Source organism: Planococcus citri, chromosome 1, assembly GCF_950023065.1.
Source record: "Planococcus citri chromosome 1, ihPlaCitr1.1, whole genome shotgun sequence".
NCBI classification, from domain to species: Eukaryota; Metazoa; Arthropoda; class Insecta; order Hemiptera; family Pseudococcidae; genus Planococcus; species Planococcus citri.
In genome coordinates this window covers 41,783,851-41,805,529 of record NC_088677.1, presented here as the reverse complement: position 1 = coordinate 41,805,529, position 21,679 = coordinate 41,783,851, and the positions used below count along the sequence as shown (strand labels likewise).

At 32.9% G+C, this 21,679-nt stretch overlaps 2 protein-coding genes across 4 annotated transcripts in view; one reads left to right on the top strand and one right to left on the bottom strand.

The window, feature by feature from the left end:
• tyn (trynity) overlaps positions 1 to 16,476 on the top strand; it is a 58,258-nt gene extending 41,782 nt beyond the window's left edge. The window contains exons 3-17 of one of the 2 annotated variants that reach the window (XM_065344939.1): positions 3,135 to 3,232; positions 7,839 to 7,971; positions 8,799 to 8,935; positions 9,454 to 9,575; positions 9,782 to 9,926; positions 10,661 to 10,773; positions 12,464 to 12,689; positions 12,932 to 13,054; positions 13,405 to 13,580; positions 13,888 to 14,021; positions 14,116 to 14,264; positions 14,411 to 14,492; positions 14,594 to 14,738; positions 14,807 to 15,008; positions 15,092 to 16,476. In XM_065344939.1, coding sequence (XP_065201011.1) covers positions 3,139 to 3,232; positions 7,839 to 7,971; positions 8,799 to 8,935; positions 9,454 to 9,575; positions 9,782 to 9,926; positions 10,661 to 10,773; positions 12,464 to 12,689; positions 12,932 to 13,054; positions 13,405 to 13,580; positions 13,888 to 14,021; positions 14,116 to 14,264; positions 14,411 to 14,492; positions 14,594 to 14,738; positions 14,807 to 15,008; positions 15,092 to 15,243 — 2,133 coding nt within the window. In that variant the 5' untranslated portion in view covers positions 3,135 to 3,138 and the 3' untranslated portion in view covers positions 15,244 to 16,476. The remainder of the gene's footprint in view (positions 1 to 3,134; positions 3,233 to 7,838; positions 7,972 to 8,798; positions 8,936 to 9,453; positions 9,576 to 9,781; positions 9,927 to 10,660; positions 10,774 to 12,463; positions 12,690 to 12,931; positions 13,055 to 13,404; positions 13,581 to 13,887; positions 14,022 to 14,115; positions 14,265 to 14,410; positions 14,493 to 14,593; positions 14,739 to 14,806; positions 15,009 to 15,091) is intronic. The other variant, XM_065344940.1, reaches the window with a different exon arrangement.
• Positions 16,477 to 17,654: 1,178 nt separating this feature from the next.
• The window catches only part of Dh31 (diuretic hormone class 2), a 44,238-nt gene continuing 40,213 nt past the window's right edge, over positions 17,655 to 21,679 (bottom strand). For both annotated transcript variants that reach the window (XM_065344941.1, XM_065344942.1), the window contains 2 exons: positions 20,642 to 20,743; positions 17,655 to 18,536 (listed from right to left, as the gene is read on the bottom strand). In XM_065344941.1, the coding sequence (XP_065201013.1) occupies positions 18,383 to 18,536; positions 20,642 to 20,743 (256 nt within the window). In that variant the 3' untranslated portion in view covers positions 17,655 to 18,382. The remainder of the gene's footprint in view (positions 18,537 to 20,641; positions 20,744 to 21,679) is intronic.

The following is a 21,679-nucleotide window of genomic DNA, read 5'->3' as shown; positions in this document are numbered from 1 at the left end:
TCCATAATTTTTTGATGTTTTTTTTTCTCCATCCGCAATGGTCGCTACTTACCTGCTCGTATCTGGGAATTATCGAATTCATTACCGCAAACCACCAAAATTAATAATACCCGCGTATACTTACTTACCGATAACTTTATCTAATTTATGTAGGTATTTTTCTTATTTTAAAATAATACATACTTACTCGTTGTAGACGAAGCATAAAGGAGTGACGAAATACGCCACCAAAATGAAGATCAAATATCCAAAACCGCATCATTATTGGACTCAAACTTTGTAATACTATACATATATCTGCCCACTGCGTTCGAATGAAATAAAAAGTGAATTACATTTCCCCAGATACCTACAAAAAAAATGTAGGAATATGTTTTATTTCAAGTTCCATACGGACGGATTAAAATTACGAAACATATCATTCAATTTGGAGTTTTGACTAATCACGTATTATGGTGGTGGTTAGTAGTCAATTTGAAATTAATCATACCTTTCAAAATTCGTAAGTGCCAAAATAAGTTACGATAGTATTTCAAATTGGAAATGAAATTTTTGCTCGTGTGTTTTGGACGAATTTTTACTGACGATTAATCCTGGGAAAATAACTGGTTGCTCAAATACAAAAAGTAAGTAGTTATAGGTATCCATTGTGTATGGAACAACGACCCTTAGATCAAAAAAACTTATAGACTGGCGAAGAAGGGGGCAAATCAATCGTATTTTGAGCTATAGAAGTTCTCATTGAGGTAAAAAGTAGATAAAGTCTGAAAAAAAAGAAAGTTGATAAAAAATTTTCAAAAATTTGCAGTTTGACTATAAAATTGGTGAATTTAATACTTATTCTCTTTTCACCACACATATCTACATTGATTGCTACAGCCGCAGGTCGTTGAGTCTGTGTAATAAAATTGAAAAACAAAAATGAGTTACATATGTATTAATCTTCTTGCAAAGTCGCTATCCAAAGAAATAAGTAGGTACGTAAATCTGTCTTATGAAAACATCAGAGTGAGTAGCCTATTACCTATTTCAAACATTTCATAAACATTTAAAACATTGAAATAGGTACCATGCAAATGTACAGGTTTAAAAGTCATGAAAATCTAATACATGAAGTACTTCTGTAAAATTTGTAGAAAATGGTCAGAAACGTGGTAAAAGTTGTTTAAATCGCCTGAAAAATAAATTAAGTCAGTGAAAAGAATCCAAATTCGGTGATAAAAACACATAAAATTTATGACCAAAATGAACGCGGATTTATTTATCTTCAAAATATAGATGCGTCGGACTTCGGTCAATATTTTGACAACATTGTAATGAAAGATGCAATATTTCATTGAACTGAAAGTGATCGCAAAAAGGTTCGAAAATTTAAAGAAATTCAGTGAAATGTGTCTCTTGACCTAATTTATTGGAAAAGTTGAGAAAAATTGAAGATTCTTACATACTCATTCGAGATTCATACTTTATTAAACACTTAAGAAAGGTACAAAAAAATGATTGTAGGTGTCCATCTTTCACAGGTACAGAGGAACAGTGATCAATCGAAGAAAATTATTGAGGGGAAAACGAAAAAATTATACAAACATACGTATATGTATGTACATAGAATCGTGGTCAGACATCTTTTCCAAGAAATAAAAGTAAAAAATCAGAATTTTGGAAAATTTTCCAAACAAAATTTCACTTTTTCATCTTTGAGGAGACGAGTTGCTTCCCGTTCCTGATCAATTGAGTTCTAGGAGGGAAGTCAATTTAGCTTTTGAAATTCCAAACTTACATTGTTAAAGAAGTGCCATTCATTTGAAGGGAGACTGATGTCTCTCCCTTCCACTAGTCACAGGCCAGCAGGTACGACGCGACAGCGCGATCATTGCAAATTCTTCGCATAGGCTAGAAATCGAGCGTATGTCTTGCACGCTAGGTCACTTTTGACGAAACACATCGTAGTCTCAATTATTTATATATCAGCGTCAAATATATGAAATCAACTTTTACTACTTAATGCTCTACTTTTCTGAATGAAGTAATATTGAAATAAAAAAAGCCGCCTGCGCCTCCGCGCCAGCCTACCTATGCCAACCTATCTGCCTGCTGCCTGCCTGTCTGCCAGCCTGGCAATATATTAAGAGTGTAGTTCGGTGAGATATCCTTCGAGAACACGAAATAGGTAATGTATTTATCTATTGTTAATTGTATTAGAGAAACCACAATTCATGGTCAATACGCGATGGTAAGACGTTAAAACAGGGCCAATAAATCGGAACATGCTGACGAGCTGCCGTCTACAGATTTAATTATAAAGCGGCACGCACGTACTCAGGAAATTCCGATATAACAATTCGATCAGGTCACACTGAAATTCGATAGTCGCCACATCGATGTTCACTATTCTCTTGCAGCCACCTATCGAAATGATTTCTATCATATCCTCCTGCTTCTCCGTCTCTTTCTTTCTCTCTTGTCTGCGTTTCGGAAAATTTCTATGTACGTACTACGTAGGTAAGTAAGTAGGTAGATTTTTTTTTCGCACGGATCAAGTGTGCCCTGTCTTTTCCTTATTCACGACCTATCTCATACTACTGCGATTTTTTTCTGTTTACAAAATTAATTTTAAATTCTTCACTGAATCATCAGGTTTTCGCGACCATAGCAATGACACGCGTTTCTTGCCGTTGTCGTTACCATCCAACGCGATGTACGTATTATACGTATACGTTAAAGGTATACCCTATACAAAAAATTATGGAAACGTTTTAATCATAGGTGGGAAAAAAATGACGACATGGGCTTCTTTTTACGGCGTTTTGATCGACGCGACGTAAAAACACCGCACTCTTGTGTCTCGTTACTTTTTTGATTGAATGGAATGTTATGTACCTTTACTTACTTACCTACCTGTCTGTGTACCTACAACGTCGTATACGTATACCTACCTACCTATGTATGATGCATATTATAAGAAGACGCTACACGGATACGCTAATTATAATATTAATATGGAAAATATGTGAACTGTTAACGGTTACGTTGCTTCTTATAATTTGTAGTTGTATGTATCGATAAGCTTATTATGTTACTGTTATGTATTCCGCATATAAATTAAAGAAACTGTTTTTTCTTTTTATTTCCAGGTGTATGATGAGGTTTTACATTCATCCTACATATCGCATATCGGCAATATGTAGTTGGTCATTGTTGATTTTTTGGAGTAATGCCGTATTAGCGCTAGGTAATATTTTATTTAATTGCCGTAATTACATACGCGTTATTTTATTTTATTAGAATAAATCTGCAAATTAACTTCGCTTACTAACCCATAACGCACAGCACAGCTTATGCTAGATATAAAATATGTATACAACATCGAGCTAATAATACCTACTTACTAACAGTACCTACCTACTGCCTATATTACCTATCTATTAGTTCGTAATATCTGCTTACGCAATGGAGAGACTAAGAATATAACTAAAAACCATTTGACTCTTAATTCATTCGTACGAAAAATTTAAAAATACTTTTTACGTTTTATCGCGAATTTTTTGGCGTTTTGAACCGTGGCCGACTAAAAAATATTGTACCGATCCACCTATCTGAATTCTGATCTGGTCAGGAAAACGGACCACTTTGATTTGATATGCGCTGATTTCATCTACTCTGGAGAAAGTTGAGCAAACTTGCTGAAAAAATACGTAGAAAATGTGATCCAGACAATATAAGAGTGTACATAAATGACGAAAAGTTGGAAAATTTTGGTTCAATTGGTAATGAGTTATGGAAAAGCATACGAAAATTTCTCCAAATGACCCCTCGAGAAGAACCTCACAACTTTTTTTACACATAGGTAACTATAGTGCATGAAGAGTCCATCAAAAAAAACTAGGTGAATCCAAAATCTTTCGAAATCGAGATACCTGCTGGTATTTTTGGTTTCTTCTCGACGAGGATTACGAGATCCACCAATTACTTTCATTAAAAAAAAACACAACTTTGAAATGAGAGGGTCATTTTATCTATCTTACCTGGTCGTGGCAATGCTCTTTTTAGAATCACTTCCACGGTATATGGCATGAAATGATGAGCTCAAACACTTTTGTAGTGTCTACTGTAATTTCGTACTTACATACCTAACCTATAGTCCAGTGGCAAATTGCGAGTAAACAGCATTTTATGATAGAAGCATAAAATTTGGTATGATCAAACGTTAAGTTATTCGAGATCTATTACATATATGTACAAACGTTCAACTTGACGCACGTACCCACTGGACAATCAGAAATTGTAGTTATTAGCGAAAGCTGTTCGTTTTATGATGGAACATGTGTTCAAAATTACGTTCAACATTGGGTAGGTAGGTATCTTTGGTCTCACAGTTCTAATGAAGCAGGTAGGCTCCTATTCAAGTATAGCTTTCGACTTGATACAATTATACTCTTCTATCCCTTAATCCAAAAAAAGAGCTCTGAAATGAACATTCCTGTTCAAAATGAATTAACGAAAGATTAAAAAGACTTCCTCGCTACAAAAAAAAATAGAATAGCATAGGTACATACTTTACCTGATCCCACATCTTTCGTTTTCAACCATAAACACATAAAAAATAGAGAAAAGATGACAGTTCAGATAGGTACACTATAATTAACTTGTTAACTAATAATAACTATCGACGTACATTAAAGAATGTTGAAAAAAATGCAGTCAAAAGTCGGATAAAAATACTTATAATACGTATAATAAAGTACGAATATTTTGGCAATTGTCTGACGCGTGCCATGAAAATATGAGATCTCGCATTGTGACACAACTTACAATAAAAACATTGTTGACATGTCTTGAGAGCGCAGTAATAATTTTCACCATTCCGTCATTTCATGAAGATATCCACAATATGGTCAAACACGAACGAAACGTGCAGACTAAAACACACATTCGATTACACTGTTTTCTTTCGTGAAAAAAGAAAAGCAACGAATTAAATTCGGCAAATAAGTATATCGATAATAATTTTAGAATAAAAGACGCGCTGTAACGATATATTATAGATTCCTACATAAATAGGCAGTTTGGTATGCAAGTATGGAACATGAGTAGGAGGTACCTAACTACCTACCTACCTACCTACCTATAAATATAATATTGAGTCTTGTACATAGTTTGCACATATCACTACATGCTCATTGCTCACACATTAGGTATACCTACTTTTACCACCTGCACGTACATTTAATTGACATAGGTAGGTAAACGCACGTAATGAAATAAGTTTAATTAAAGGAGACAATCATTGGTTAATGATTACATGGCTGCTATTTTAAAGGTCATTGGTAAACGATGATTACTTACACGGTTGATTTGATTTTATAAAATAAACGTTATGCTAAATTACAAAGAAAGAAAAAGTTACAGGTTGATGACATTACTATTTGTAATGCTTACGATTAGGTATACTTTGATTGCGTCGGGTTTACTTTTTCCCTTCTTCGTCGAGAAAGAAGGAAATGTATACGGTACGTTCTTCGATAGGTATAGGCATAGGTCTAACCCACCCGAAGTACCTAATACTTACATACCATAATCACGCGCAAGTCTAACTGAATACCATCGCAATCGTCTGCAATGAAAAATATCTTACTGTTTTTTTGCGGTATTTAAATATCGTAATAACAAAACAAAATAATTATTGCCGGTTAAAATGTACCTACCTATTATAAAAAATTCTTTTCATGCGAAGCACTTACCTATATTGACAAAAGATAGGCTACACTGTATACTTGAGTATACTTATACCCGTACCTATTGGGTTCGTCTTGGCTTTTTTCTTGTAAATATTTTTTTTCTGTTGTTGTTTCTTTTTTCACAATGGTTTTTCAAAGTAAACAACGGGAAGAGTTGGTAAGGTATAGGTATAGGAAATGAAGCGCGGCTTAGCTGCGCGTATTGCATGATTGAATATAAGTTGCAGCGTGACACAGGCGCGAATTTCATGTTTAATTACTACTCGTAATATCACGAGTGAGTGTTCGGATGTACGTTGAACTTGTCTAATGTTAGGTAAAAAAATCCCGAGAGCCCGATATCGACACAGAGCAGAGCCTCAGCGTGGCCTCGCGAGCCAACGCCGCGCCGCACACACCGTTGCGCCGTGCCGCGCCGAGAGAACTGTAAACGATTATTTTGCGGAAATTAACGTCTGACCGGGTGTTCGAGTTATTCAATTAATTTAGTAATTTTCTGACCCCTCTCTCCGGCTGCGAAAAATAAAAATGCCGTGGAAAAGTAATAACTTACAATGATCACTTTACTGATACATATCTTCTTACATGGTATCAGTTTAATTATAGCCTGACTCGTTTTTCATTTCGAAGCCGGGGCATTAAAAATTAAAAAATCAATCTTTAACGAAAATAACGTCGTAATTAATACACGAAAATCGGAAGTTGCATCCATGTTTATTTTTATGCGGTTATAATAAGCATAATTCGAAGATTCCTATCTTTGGATTTCGTAATTGCGGTTACATTAGGCTTACGTGCAGTGATTTTTCTTTTTCGATATATCTATACCTATACCTACCTTTAATAACCAATAAAACCTGAGCATGAACCAAAAACATTGTTCATTATGGTACCTACTTTTCCAGTATTTACGAGACTGTCAATTGAGGTATATCATCGAACACTCATCATTTTTTCTTATGACATGAGAACTTCTTGACCCTGTCATTCGAAAATCTCGATAGATGGATAGAGTATGTCAAAAATTTTCAAAATCGAATCATTTTTCGATTCTTGTTGAATTTTATTTGGTATAGGTAGGTACTTATATGACAAAGAAAATTCGAAATCATTTATGCGCTTGGTACAAAAATCTCATTGTTTTTAAGGAAAAGTGCTGAAAAGTATTTTTGAAATCAATATGTCCCTTTCCTATTGTATTTTATTTTCGCAATTTCTCGTATGTATTAGCGAGGTAGAGAGGTACGTCACCCGTTATCTTTTCTGTGTTTTAGAACTTTGGCCATTTAAGGTACCTAATGGTGGTTGTGGGGACGACATGGGGTTCAAGGATGCCGAATCGAAAAAGTGAGCTTTAGTAGACATAAGTACTTATTTGAACTCAACCCATTAAAATCAGTTCACTATCAATCAAAATATGACTGCATAATGCGTATTTTGTAGTTTCAACATTTTTTGAAATTTTGATCGAAATTGGGAACCTCCATGCCCCTCCTCAGCAGCGTTGAGATTGGTAATGGTAACGCAAAAATGGTTTCATAAAGATGAGGAAAATCCAAAAATAGTCCCTTCAATATTATTAAAGTTCGGCAGTATTCAGCCTCAGAATTCGAACATTATAAGTAGGTGTCAAAGTTGGGGAAATGCGTAAGAAAAAATTATTTGGTTCCAAGGGATCGAGTTATGTTCAGAAGCTATTACATAGAAGTAATCTGGGTGATCTCTTTAAAATTTGTATCGTTTTGTGTGTGTACATATAAGTTGGTACCCTCATCTCCTCCAACTACCTACCTGTAATCTAACACGTAGTACAAGTAGGTAGGTACCTATCCATTTTTTTCTCACTGCATCGTTTTATTTTCATTAGGATTTTTTAATTGCCCTAATATGTATTTATAACGCATGCACGCTTTCAAACCTTCAAAACCTTGCACTTGTAACTTACCTGTTTCGTTATGGTAGATAGAGATTCAATCTTAATACTTGAAGTAGGTATACCTATATATCAACTAATAGGTAATAAAAATAATAATGTTGTGTAAAAATTAATATAAACTTTTGGTGGGTATCTAATTATTTTGCTTATTGTTTGTATAACAGGTCGAGTAGCATTTGAAAAATTAACCGATTTAGATTACCGAGGTACCACATATTACACAGTAAAAAATATAACCTTAAACGAGTGCCAAGCATGGTGTAGAGAAGAATTAGAATGCCAAGCTGCAGTTTTTAGGTAATTTCTTTCAAGCCTTACGTTAGATATTCACTTACCTACATTAAGTTCCTTTGTGAAAAAAGGAAGGAAAAAAAAGTATTTGCAACGGTAATTTTTTATTGAATTACAAAGTTGATACTTAAATGTCCCATTTTACTAAATACCTATACGTGTCCGATATTTTATGTGGGATATTACCTGATGGCTTTACAACGCAACAAAATTCTTTCAAGAATACCGACAAGCAAAATGCTAGAAATCTGCAAGTTCAAAAAGATACCTACTTGTGAATTATCGTTTTCTCATTCGCGTTCGTTTGAAGATGCACGTTTTCAAACTCGTTATTTCGCTCATCTTCATCCTCTAAAGACGAACGTAGACGTACAATACGTCTACTTCAATCATGCCAATAGGCTTAGGTACGAGTACATAGATAGAGGTACCGCATATTTCACGCGGAATATTACTCGCCAATCTTTTATCAGTTTATCGTGAATGGGATTTTTTAGAACCCTATAAAAATATACAATCCTAACCCAAAGTACCTACATATTAAGAAGAGTAGGTACAAAGTACCTACTTAATACTTTAAAAAATGGCGAATATAACGGAAACAATAATAGGTAAAACTATATGTCGATTCAAGTTTTATATTCAAATAACCGAGAAGAGTACGATGATAACTTGCGTAATTGCGTTTTTCCCCCTCAAAAGTCATGTATGTTACGCTAAGATGAATTAGAAATACTCTTGTTCTGTATAGAACGTGTTTCAATTTTTATAGCTATTCCATGTACCTATGTAAGTTGCTTGTATAATGTTTTCGTTTGACGACAATGTTGCAGTTTTGTTTTGAATCCATTAACGCCTATTCAAGACACTTCCTGTGAACTGCAAAATGAAACGACTGCTAATAATCCGGCTGCAATTCCTCAACGCTCGGTTAACCTGTACTACATGGTCAAGTTACAAATTAGATCAGGTAATTACAAATTTTGATCATTCGAGTTACCTATTCGAATGCAATTTAAATTGTTTGTTTGATTTTTAATTGTAACTCGTGTATAACAAACGACTCGGAATAATATATGGTTCGAATAAAAACTCCGGAGCATTCAAACGAAGTACATATACCTACCTATTACTTATTTTTCGTTTTGAAATTATTCATTCTTAGCTAAGATTCGAGAAAAAACCATGGAAATATATTAGGAGGTAAAAAAAAGATTCAGAAGTTCAATGACCTCAGATTAATCTAAAAATAAAAATTTGACGCCTAGAGTTTTTAATTATAGAGAATAGGGTCATTCGAGAGACTCGAACTTACTAGACTTTGACAGAACCTATTTTTATCATCTCGTGACTTATCCCGCCACTCTCTTTCTTCCCGGTTAGGTTGCATTTTCAACATCATCTCGCACAAATCGGGTCCTACCTAAGCATTTTCCTGTTAGATATACCTGCAATAAATCTGTACATTTACTCGATATTTATTTACAGACAACGTATGCATGCGACCATGGGCTTTCGAACGTGTACCAAATAGGATGATCAGAGGATTAGATAATGCTTTGATTTATACGTCTACAAAAGAAGCGTGTCTAGCAGCCTGTCTGAACGAGGTAAACTTGACATATTTCGCTAAGTTGTCAAATGCTTCTTGGAAATTACAATTGAATGCCGTTGTTTTTAATTGTAATCTCTGCTCAAAGTCAAAACTGTTATAAATACAAATACACTACTTACGTGCATAAAAATACATACATACCTAGGTACATATTTTTTTTAATTACATAATTTCATTTTAATGCGGCATTAACTTTTTCAGCATCGGTTTACTTGCCGTTCTGTTGAATACAACTACGTTACGTTGCAATGTCATTTAAGTGATTCGGATCGAAGAACAACTGGGCAATTTGTACAATTTGTGGAAACCCAAGGAGTCGATTACTTCGAAAACTTATGTCTTAAAGGTATAATTATGCGCAATATACGGTAAATACAACTAATTCAACTAGCGCGCGTGATACCTAATTACATCGTTGGTCGTCGTTTTAATACGAGATTTTTCAAATGGGCAACCATTTAAGAAACTGCCAAAGAAAAACGCTTCTAGGTATAATCTAAGGATGCTGCACAAAAGAAAGTATACGATCAGCATTACACAATTATTTACATACGTATAGAAACGAATTGATTTGATAAGACTGCCATGGCTTCTCGTCGTCGTCGTGGTTCCTTGTCCTTTACAGGACATTGGAAATCGCATTTTTGTGGTACCCTTACAGGGTGAGGCGAATGCCTATTGCCACTGCGATTATTCTGGGGAATCGACGTTGTTTCGAGCTTCCACTAGTAGTTTCCCGTTGCTTTCTAGTGACATCTACACAAGCACCTTGGAGCTAGCCGGGTAGTTTAGAGACCCTGAGCTCCTCAGTGTTGACCTCTATAGACGCTCGAACCAGTTTCAGCTTTTTGATTCTGCTAACAGATGGCGTGCATTATCTGTTAGCTCGGCTAAACTGGTAGTCCCCCGGTACTTGGCGTGTAATGTTGATAATTGCACGAACGATTTTTTAATTACACGCACAAGCTTGCCTCTGTAGCTGGGTTTGAACCGGGTACCTCTTGAACGGAGGTCCGCGGCTCTACCTACTACGCCACCGAGGGACTTCCATGGCTTCTAAATGAAGAATTTTACTTTTAGGAAATCAAGCGTGTAAAGGAAACAGAGTATTCCAAGTGCCTCGTATCGGAGTAGCCGATGATAAAGTTGCGCATTACGCAAGCATACACTACTACGTGGATAAAGAGTTACAGGTAGTTTTTATTTACCTTTATATATATACCTTACTATTTTGCTCGCCGTTGCTACAAGTGTTACTGACCTATCAGTCGAACCTCGACTTGCTCAGAGATAATGTAAATTTCCGCTTTTTCACAGATTATGTGCATTGCCAAATTCACCAGTCATCGAAAGTATACCTATTGTTTGCTTTTTTTCTCTAGTCAATTTCACTAAAAAGATTTTTTTACATTATTCTTCGAATTCTTCAAATATACCTACTAAAATTGAAATTGTTTTTCATCGCGGTGGAATTTTTTGATTTAGTTTCCGATACTATGTATTTTAAAAACTGTTGACATAGGTAAATTTAAAAAGGAGGGATGAAAATCATGAGTACTTGTATAATATGCCTATTGTTGAAGCGTGACTAGGTATGCTTCTCATCTTCTATTTTAACCTTGACCTAAACTTAAACCAAAAAATATTTTGTTCCGCTACCTATCGTAGATTTCTCATTTCCGGCAAAAAGGTGCGTACTGCGTAGGTAACAATATTTCAAGTTAAAATTCCTACATACTCGTAAGGTAGGTACCTATATTCTTTCTCACGAACCTCCAATTTGGGTCTGATTTCGAATTTTACGTAGATACAAAATTAGGGTTCAAATACTAACAGCACAAAATTGGACAGAGAAGTGAGACAATAACATTGAAACTATAAATAGGTACTTATGGTTCAATGACCTTTTAAAGAAAAATTGTAATATTTGTCAGAATGCCATATAAATATATTTTTGAGCGTTTCTTTCTCCTGAAAGAATGATTTTGAAATCATGTAAAACGAAAATATTCCTTTCGATGATATTAGGGTAGGAGGAGGAAGGGGCAAAATGGAGTTGCCTAAATCAGATTATCAAGTGATAATATAGGTTTGAGTCAGTGAGTGAGCTAATTCAACAATATCTATCAAAAAAAAAAAAGGACAAGGAGCTATTTACATAACATTTTTTATGAACGAGGTTGATTTACCCCTTCAAATAAATAGATAGTCAACTTTTGTTCATCCAACAAATTTTACTTCGTATGTATTATCAAATTAGATGTAGGTAGATAGATGCATCCAAATCGTGGAACTATAATACTATACTCACTTACTGACCACCCTGTATCCTAGATCTTCAGTGCTTTACTTACGTAATTTGTAGAAATGAAAATTGAAAAAATACCTCGATAAATAAATAATAAACAATGCTATAATTTTACTCGTAAAAATAAAAATGAAAATACTGAAAGCGGTGACTTCACATTCTATAAATATTTCTAACACTATAACGTACCTACCTAGCTTTATAAGCGTATAATTACATTACTTGTAAACGAATGGGAAAACGAACACATTCGAATACTACATATAAAGTTCAAGGAACTATTCAATAAACCGTATAAAATGCTCAATTCATTTTGCTTTCGTACGAGTACCCAGTACCTATACCTATGTTGGGTCGTCTTCAGCGGGCATTCACTATAATATGTATTATAATCATTCAGCGAATATATTTTCATTGCCAGAACGTTCGTAAATTATATCGTGTAGTGGCATCTATTCGTGCGGAAAATGTATTCATTCCTGATGGCGAAAGTCTTTCACCAATGGGATGTCTACCTAAACCAAAACTTTTTGCGCTCATTTTTCACCCTAAAACGTATTTTTCCTTTTTTTTAGGTAACCAGCGAAGCTGCGTGCAGACTGGCTTGCGAAATTGAAAACGAATTTTTATGTCGATCATTCCTATACAAAGGACCACCAAGTGGAAACCAGTACAACTGTCAACTGTTCCATTTAGATCATAAAACTCTACCTGATGGACCGAGCACGTATTTGAATGGAGAAAGGCCATTAATCGATGATGGCCAATTGATAGGAACTTACTACGAAAACCATTGCGAGAGTAAGTGTACGATGCACCAGGCACCTGCCTGCCTATTTATTTATAACGTAATAACTGATTTCAAAAGCAAATAAGGTTAAGCGGGAGACTTTTTCAAATTTTTGTTAGGTATTCCAAATTAAAAGAATCCCAAATCGTACCTACTCGTATTTTGCTATAGTTAAATGGAGTTTACTTCTACACATAAATAAATAATTGAACTTATCAGATGTACGAAACTCACTATTTTAATACTTTTTCAGAATCATTGGGTACTTTGTCCCATGAAAATGTACCAGTCGTTTTCGAATCAACAGAAGATCCAAACATAAGCAATTTGACTAGAAATGATATAAATTGTGACAAAACAGGAACATGTTATGATGGTAAGTACTTGTATTACCTATCCTTACAAATACGTATGATGACTCGTGATTGACCATGTCTCTATTCTCCATGTTGTCAACCTACTTTCTCAATAAAAAAAAAACTTGCTATATATAGGGCGCTCAGTATTTCAAATTCTGAGTACGCCGTGTATGATTTTTACGTACATAGGTAGCTGCATCTGTATCTACCTACCTAGGTACACTTTGTACCTATTTTTAAAAAATTGAAGTCGGAAATCAAACAGACATATGTACTAACAGCAGAACATGTTATTTCTAAAATTGGCTTTTTTGGTTAGGTGCAACTTGATAATGAGATAATTCTAATGCAATTTATTTTATTTCAGTTACGGTGCATTGTAAAGATACCAGAATCGCTGTCCAAGTTCGAACGAATAAGCCATTTAACGGAAGAATCTACGCTTTAGGACGATCAGAAACATGTAATATTGATGTACTGAACAGTGACTTATTCAGATTAGATTTAACGATGAGTGGGCAAGATTGTAACACTCAGTCTGTGGTAAGTACCGATGGAAGAAATTAAAATTTAGAAGGTGTAGCAAACGAGGAAAGTGGGAAAATGAAAGGAAAAAATGAACAAAAAATTGATGTGTTTTCAATTCAATATACTACAATCACCGTTGTGATATAGTTTTTTGCAATAGGTAGTCCTGAAAAAGTACATGGGCGCCTATCACCGTTATTTACTGTAATATGTATATTCTTAATTGATATTGAGAACACAATATTTTATTTGAAAGCATAAATCTTTCAATTCAATTAATATTTTGTTTTTTAAAAAATGTTATACCAATAATTTTCTGCAGACGGGGGTGTTTTCAAACACCGTAGTTATTCAACACCACAGCGTAGTCATGACGAAAGCTGATAAAATTTATAAAGTAAAGTGCACGTACGACATGTCTTCGAAGAATATTACATTTGGAATGATGCCAATAAGGTAACCTATACCCATTTCTTTAATTAAATAAAAACGCAAAAATTTCGTACAATAGCCTATGTACTTTAATTTCTCGCAAACTTTCTTAATACAGGGATCCAGAAATGATTAGCATTACTTCGGCTCCGGAAGCGCCAGCTCCGAGAATTCGAATTCTTGATACCAGAAATAGGGAAGTTGAAACTGTTCGTATTGGAGATAAGCTCACATTTAGAATAGAAATTCCAGAAGAAAGTAAGAAACGTAAATATGAATTTCTTCATTAACACTATTTATAAGCGGCGGTCAAGTAACATGGTTTGCTTTCATCGACTAAATGGAGCCTTATGGTGATGGTGGTGATATTTTACGTTCTTCGACTAAAATTTCTATTTTTGGGTACATTGCAGCTCCTTATGGAATATTCGCGAGAAGTTGCGTGGCCATGGCTAAAGATTCAAAGAGTACATTCCAGATTATTGACGACGAAGGGTAAGTTTAACTTTGGCTTACCGGCCGTGGTTCATCTCTCCATAAAAAAATTTGAATTTTGTACAAGCTTTAATATATACTTTTTTTTTACCATTTTCTAGATGTCCAGTGGATCCTAGTATTTTCCCCTCGTTTACTCCGGATGGAAACGCTCTTCAGTCTATTTACGAAGCATTTAGATTTACCGAGTCTTACGGTGTGATATTCCAGTGCAATGTGAAATACTGTCTTGGACCTTGTGAACCGGTATTTATTCATAATTTTAAAATCATAACGAATATAGGTTTTTGTCTTACACAGAGATTTTTACGCAGGCTGTTTGTGATTGGGGGCGTGATTCGGTGGAATCCTGGGGAAGACGAAAAAGAGAAGTGAATAGTAATAACAACACCAATTCAGAAGGAGATGACATGACTCAAATCAGTCAAGAAATTTTAGTTTTAGATTTTGGCGATGAAAAACAATCGCAGTATTTAAAAAATAATAACGAAGCTTCCTTTACCCATTATGACAAAGGTAATACGATAAAAAGAAATCAGAGTAGGTACCTAAGTAAGATTATCACTCGATGAAGTATTTAATTTAATTTTTCCTTGCAGATAAAACGATAACTGTCATGGAACCTTGTCCCACCAAAACTTCAGTATTAGCTTTAGGTATAACTTGTATTCTTTTAATTTTGATTTACGTAACAACTTTGTTCTTTTATTACTTGAGAAAATGGATGTCACCACGGAAATTCATGACTTGATGTTTAGTGAATACTTTTAAAAATCTTAAAAGCCATTTATTAAATCGAATTATCTTTCGAAACGTAATTTCGATCAATCAATGTTTGCTACCATATTAGTCATGTTGATTTTAATGTATTTTATAAATACACGTATTCATCCATTCGTCATAAAGAAATCTACGCAGCAATGAAAATTTTCTATGTTTTCATTATACATTGGTACCATTTTTTAATATTGAATTTTTCTTCAAATTTTATGCTAATGCAACATTGATTGAGAATATTTTTATTTCAAAATTGTCTTGAAGATGAGGACCTTGTACTTCATAGTCAATAAAATATTTTTTTTTCCAATTTAACAAGTTGGTATTAGCTGTTAAAGAACATTGAAACAAGTGCCTCCTCTTCATGGCAAATGTATTTTTGTTAGAATTTAACAAAATAATATTTTTAATTTGTAATTATTTGTGTTACTTCTTTTTTGTATTTGTTCATATTTATTTATTTTATTTATTTATTGATTGATTTAATTTTTCATTTGCATACTATTTATTTTCGTTAAATTATTTTCTATTTTCTGAATTGAAATGTGCATTTATTTTCCAAACAGTATTTAATTTTCCTATAATTTTAAAATTTGAATCTCAAATTTTTTTATTATTTATTTATTTATTTATTTATTTTTTTTAAAAATTAGTCTTAGATAATAAGTATAAACGTATACAGGTGATATATATTTTTTAAAAACGGACAATATTATGTTGTCAACTGTCATAACTTTCATTATTCATTGCATTCCTATTCCTAACTGAATTAGGTTCTTATTGTGTTTATTCACTGCCAAAAAACTTTCATTTTTCATTTAGGTACATGATGCGACTTTCATTTTTGATAATTCATACCGTCCTAATACATATGCATGAAATTTTATGTGGAAACTGAGTGATTTTTATTTATTTTGATAGAAAATTCATTTGAGTAGGTAAAATAATAATTTATTCTCCTAATAGCTTGTGATGACTGACGAGTATGAGCGAAGTGAAGTTTTTTTTTTTTTTCATGTTTTATGTGAAAAAATTAAGACATTGTTAAATGAAGTATACTTTTGCAATAGATAGGTACCTTGAACGGACTTCATGGAAAAACTTAATTTTTCCATCACATCATCTTACGTTATACAATTGTATGTATCATAAGAATTGGTTTCGACATAACGATTTTTATAGCATAATATAACAAAAGTAGATAACATGTTCTATGTTCTTTTTTTCCTTTTTTTACGTAAGCGAAAATAAAACATTACAAAATAAGTACTTGACTCATTTTTTAAAATTTTTTTCTGTTGGTTTCTCTTCGTATATCTCCATTCTGACTTTAAACAGAAAGAAGTACGAATACGTATTTTGATGAAGAAAACTCGAGAAAGAAAACTATAAAATATGAAATACTAGGAAACACAGTCTGTGATTTGAAGTTACAAACTACTTCATGAGAGAGCGCTTCATGCAGAAAGTGAAGTCGAATTAATTATACCTACTCTTTGATTGTAACCGTCTTCTATTTTGAAAAAATTTAAAATTTATGAATTTAGAAAAAATGTTTCTAATTTTTTTTGTTTCGAAAAATGCAAAAATTTGACAATAACAACTTAAATCTATTATTAAACCAGAAAGCAATTTCAGAACTTCATAAAAGTTTATAATCAAATCAGTGCGTACACGGAGGAAAGTATTTTGAAAAATTGAAAAAATAATAATAATGAACGATAGGTATTTCTTAGAAAATCGGATTTTCTAATGCGTTAAATGCGTTATTTTTCTAATACAATCAATTCTTACTATAGTACCCTAATGCATACATATATCTAAGTAAGTATTTTGGAAGGTACCACCTACTAAATTTTGAGATGCCTATTTTTTCGAGCCTCGAGAGTCTCGGGAGTAAGCAATGAAATACTCATTAAAAACGAGTAACTACATGGCCAAAAAAAGAATTACCTAGGTGGAAATTTTTATAAGTACCTACCTACTTTTTACTCTTTTTTTTCTCATTTGTTTGAAATGATTATTATTTCCTTTCTGTATACCTTGTGAATATAATTCGATATTTTAGTATATGATCGTGATTACTATACATACAAATACTTACTCAGTCAAGTGATTGATCGCAATATTATACAAATACTTAGGTATCAAAAAAATTCTTGTATACCCACATGGCCCGCATTCTACATAAATAATTATCAAATTACATTATTCTGTTTTTCCGTAGCTGCCCCTCCAAACACCGATACATTCAGGTCTTGTGACTTTTAAAAAAATATAAACAAATCCATCATTCAATATTCCTCAGAATATTTATTAAAAATTAAAAATTGCATAGGATAATATGATCACAGAGAATTATGCATGGGTAATCAATTCGATGAATGATTCAAAAAATATTTATTGATGGACAAGATAGTACATATCGCGCTAAACGTCTTAAACATCGTAGTTGTGGGCATAAAAGTTACGTAGGCTATGTGAATTGGTAACTGGAAAACACACGTTATTTTTGTATTTAAGTATATAAATTCAAAAAGCGATTAAAATTATGCTCGATGTTGTAAGTAGAAAATGGAATGACAGTCTTACATTATAAATATTGGTGGTGAAGCCTCGTTTTTCATTCTTTTGTCCTCCTTTGGTTGATTGTTTATAAAATGTTCACTAAGAGCTTAAATTCGAAACGAATTGGGTTCATGAATATTTCGAAATGTATTTTTTATATTTTTTTTAATGCTTCAAGTTGACTAAAGTTCAAAGTATCGAAAAAGGAGGATTTTCAAAGCATAGATACACAAGGCTTAATACTTAAACTAAAATAAATAATATTAGTTACATAAAATTTTAGTGTACACGAATGAAATAGATAGATAGTTATAGGTAGGTAGATAGGTATGTATGTAGGTAGGTAGGAGTATTCTCGAACTTGACATTATTTGGTTTGGGTTGAAATTTTTCTTCGTTGATCAACTTGTTGCCGCTGATAGGCACAGAAATTTTTAATTATGAAACATTTTCTCTAAGCAAATGAATTATGTAAAAAGGTAGTGGAAACTAGACCCGATTATAATACAGGTAAAATAAAATGATTGTATAAATAATATTAAAAATCAATATGGCATTCCGTAACGATATGTATCTTGACTTCTACGTCGTCTGCCTGGTCCACCCGATAAACCGGCGGCTGCTATTCCCATCATGTGTTTCGCCTGTTGTGAACCCGAATAACCACGACTTAAGCCTAAATCTAATCCTCTCTTTGCACTGAAAAAATTACACAAAATGATATTTTTAATGTATTATCGTATTAATATTCTGAATAAATTATTCCTTCTATCGTACCTACTATATTCTTACGAAAAGGAAATTTAATGAAGTCATTACTCCTCGTTAATTAATTTATGCAACGAGTTCTTAGGGTTTCCACGTACCTATATAAATTCAAAGCCCAATAATTTTTTGGGGATGTTTTAAAAACAAACTCTTCCCTCAAAGAATGTGAATGTGTGGGTGTTTCAAAATGACTACGTCTAATCATTACGTTGGGAGAATGTTAGTTGCCTTTTTATGGGTATTGGAGGCGATAAGTAGGTACATATGTGAAAATACCTGCCTAGGTATATGTATTCAAAACAAAAGATGAACAAATTTTCAATTTTGAGTGGTTGTTAAAAGTACGTAAGAAAACTTATTGATTTATAGGTATGTATTATGTACAAAATTTTTTTTTTTTTTTTTTTTTTTTTGGAAAAGTAAGTGTTAAATTTTTATTTAAACTTCGACCGTTGGAGAAATTTCCTCGGGGACTTGGCCGACTTGATCGCCATCTTTACATAAACAACAATACTTGAAGGATTCTACATTCGATATTAGAATTTTACTTAATTTTACTTCTTTATGGGTATTTTATGACTGAAATCATGCGCGAGTACAATTACTACGCGTTGTGTATTTATTATTCAATAAACGACAGATTTCATTCAACGTAATAGCGCAGTTAACATTTAATTCGCAAACGTACGTGATATTACGTTAGGTTATCGGTAAGGCTAGCTTTTGTTTTAGGTACTTTCACCCGATGCGACGACGATGATGAGCATTGATCTTTTGATTTATTGTGACCAAATGTATTACAACGAAAAACCGTTTTCTGGTTTTCGTTATTTTTACTGGCATCGGTTTCGATAATTTCAAAGAAATGTAACCGCATTTCAACATAAAAGTTCCAAGACCTCCAGTCCACTCCCAGAGGAAATATTCCCTTAAAATATCCTATCTCTCTTTGCGTCGGAATGAAAAAAATCTAATTTATACAATTTCGTCTTTTTTTCTCCCTTCCAGCTTGTACATGATTCAACTTTCATTCATTCGACCAGACCAATAGCTAACTTTTCACATTTTCAAGTTTTGCGACAATTATGTTACTTTTTATTACCTAGTATTTGTACCTATCTAGTAAGTAACTACCTATCGACCTATCTATTTGAACGGTTACTGGTTTGGAAGAACTTTTTTCTCTAGCGAAATGAAATTTTCATTCGAGGAAATTGAATAATTGCTTTCATTCGATTATAATAAATTGTAGGTAGGTATTGCTATAAGTATATTTTATAGCGATAGATTTTTCAATTCATAGCTACCTATTCATATGAAATCGTGATTATCTACATCGAAAGGATTTTTATCTGTGTGTTATGGTAAGTACTTAAACACATGGACTCACTAATAAGGAGATACTTGGAGTTGGTATACCTACCTATACATAATTTTTGGAGAAAAAAATAGATTCGAAAATGTTTTCCAAAATGTAGGCGAAGCACAGGTACGTAGAGGTACATATAGGTATGTTTTTTTCTCCCACCGAATCGTTTCATGCTATTAGCTACCATTGAATTCCTATTACTTTTTCAAAGCTACCAGAAATGTTCGTTTTATGAAAAGAACCACGTTACCTAACATATTCGCAAAAGGTAATGACATTTTTTCACGACTTTGAATATATATAGCTTTATTTAAGCTATCTACTTCTACTTTCTTCACTACCGTAATATAATGTGTGTGAGGTAATTTAAATCTAAGAAAATATAACTATTCGTAGAATCCGACGTGTACTTGCATACTGTTGTGATTTTATTATTCCATTCCATTCAACTCAAATTTTTATAAACTTTTTAAAAAAATTTAGTTAGGTATATTATGGACTAGACAGATGAGTGCATGCGACTTCCATATTATTCAGTTCAGTAGGTGTATCTGTATAGGTATAATGTGCTTCTTTCTCTACTGTGTAAGTATTTTGAATAGGTTTTTAAGGAGTATTATAGCGGTAAGTTAAAGATACATAGATACCTAATGGAGTTGAGACTTACTTTTCAACATCATTTGCTGCATTTGCTCTTATAGTTTGTCCTAATCTGTCTAAAATAGCTAGTATCATTTCTCGATCTGTGTCTGATTCGTAAGATCTGTGTCTGAAATCATAATAAATCATTTCGTCAGTAACAAGTATACCTACCCAACTTATGATTGTTTCTTACGATTAAAAAATAGCTACCTATTTCAAATTGATGTCTATACATAGGTATGCACTTTGACGATTAGTTCTTTGGATCATTTATAATTCTTTGAATAATGAAATAATGAAAACTCATCGATTGTTTTTATTTCTAAAATTGTTCAATATTTTAATAAAACATTTTTGTTAACCAGTTGGTCTAATTTTCAAAGGAAATAATCAATACTTGGTATTTTTTTCAACTGTTTAAATCCGCTATTTTTTTTTTTTTTTTTTTTGTTGTTGTTAAATCTTCTCGTTTTACCCCTACTCCATCCTCATCCTTCAAGCTAAACAAAATGTTGTAGAAACCAAAAAATTTAAAAATAGTTTAAGTAGTAATAAGCTATACTTAAACCTGTTTATTCGCCTTCAGAAGGTGCCTATGTTAAATAATTGTCTTACTATTTTTAAGCAGCATTAAACAAATTAAATGATTTAAAAAACTGTTAGGGTATCTATTTTTTTAAATAGGTACCTAACGAATTGACATTTCAATGCTTGCCCATTTTTAACAGCATTTTAAACATTTTCACAACATTCAAATCAATTTTAATGGTTTAAGATTTTTTATGTCATTTAAAAATTCATTTGATCATGTTTTATTCAACTTATTTACCTATTTATTTTTAAATTGCAAGGATCGAATCCAGAAACATATATAGGTAGGTATTCACGAATCACGGTTAGTCCAATATAATGATTGTATTTATCCCCAAAAAATTGTTTCTCAATATTTATTTGCATACAAATCTTTTTTCTTCGATCTCCCCTCCTTCTAGAACTGAAATTAACGAATAAAAATATATAACCTAACTGTGAGAAAATGTACTAATTCCTTATTATAAATTCA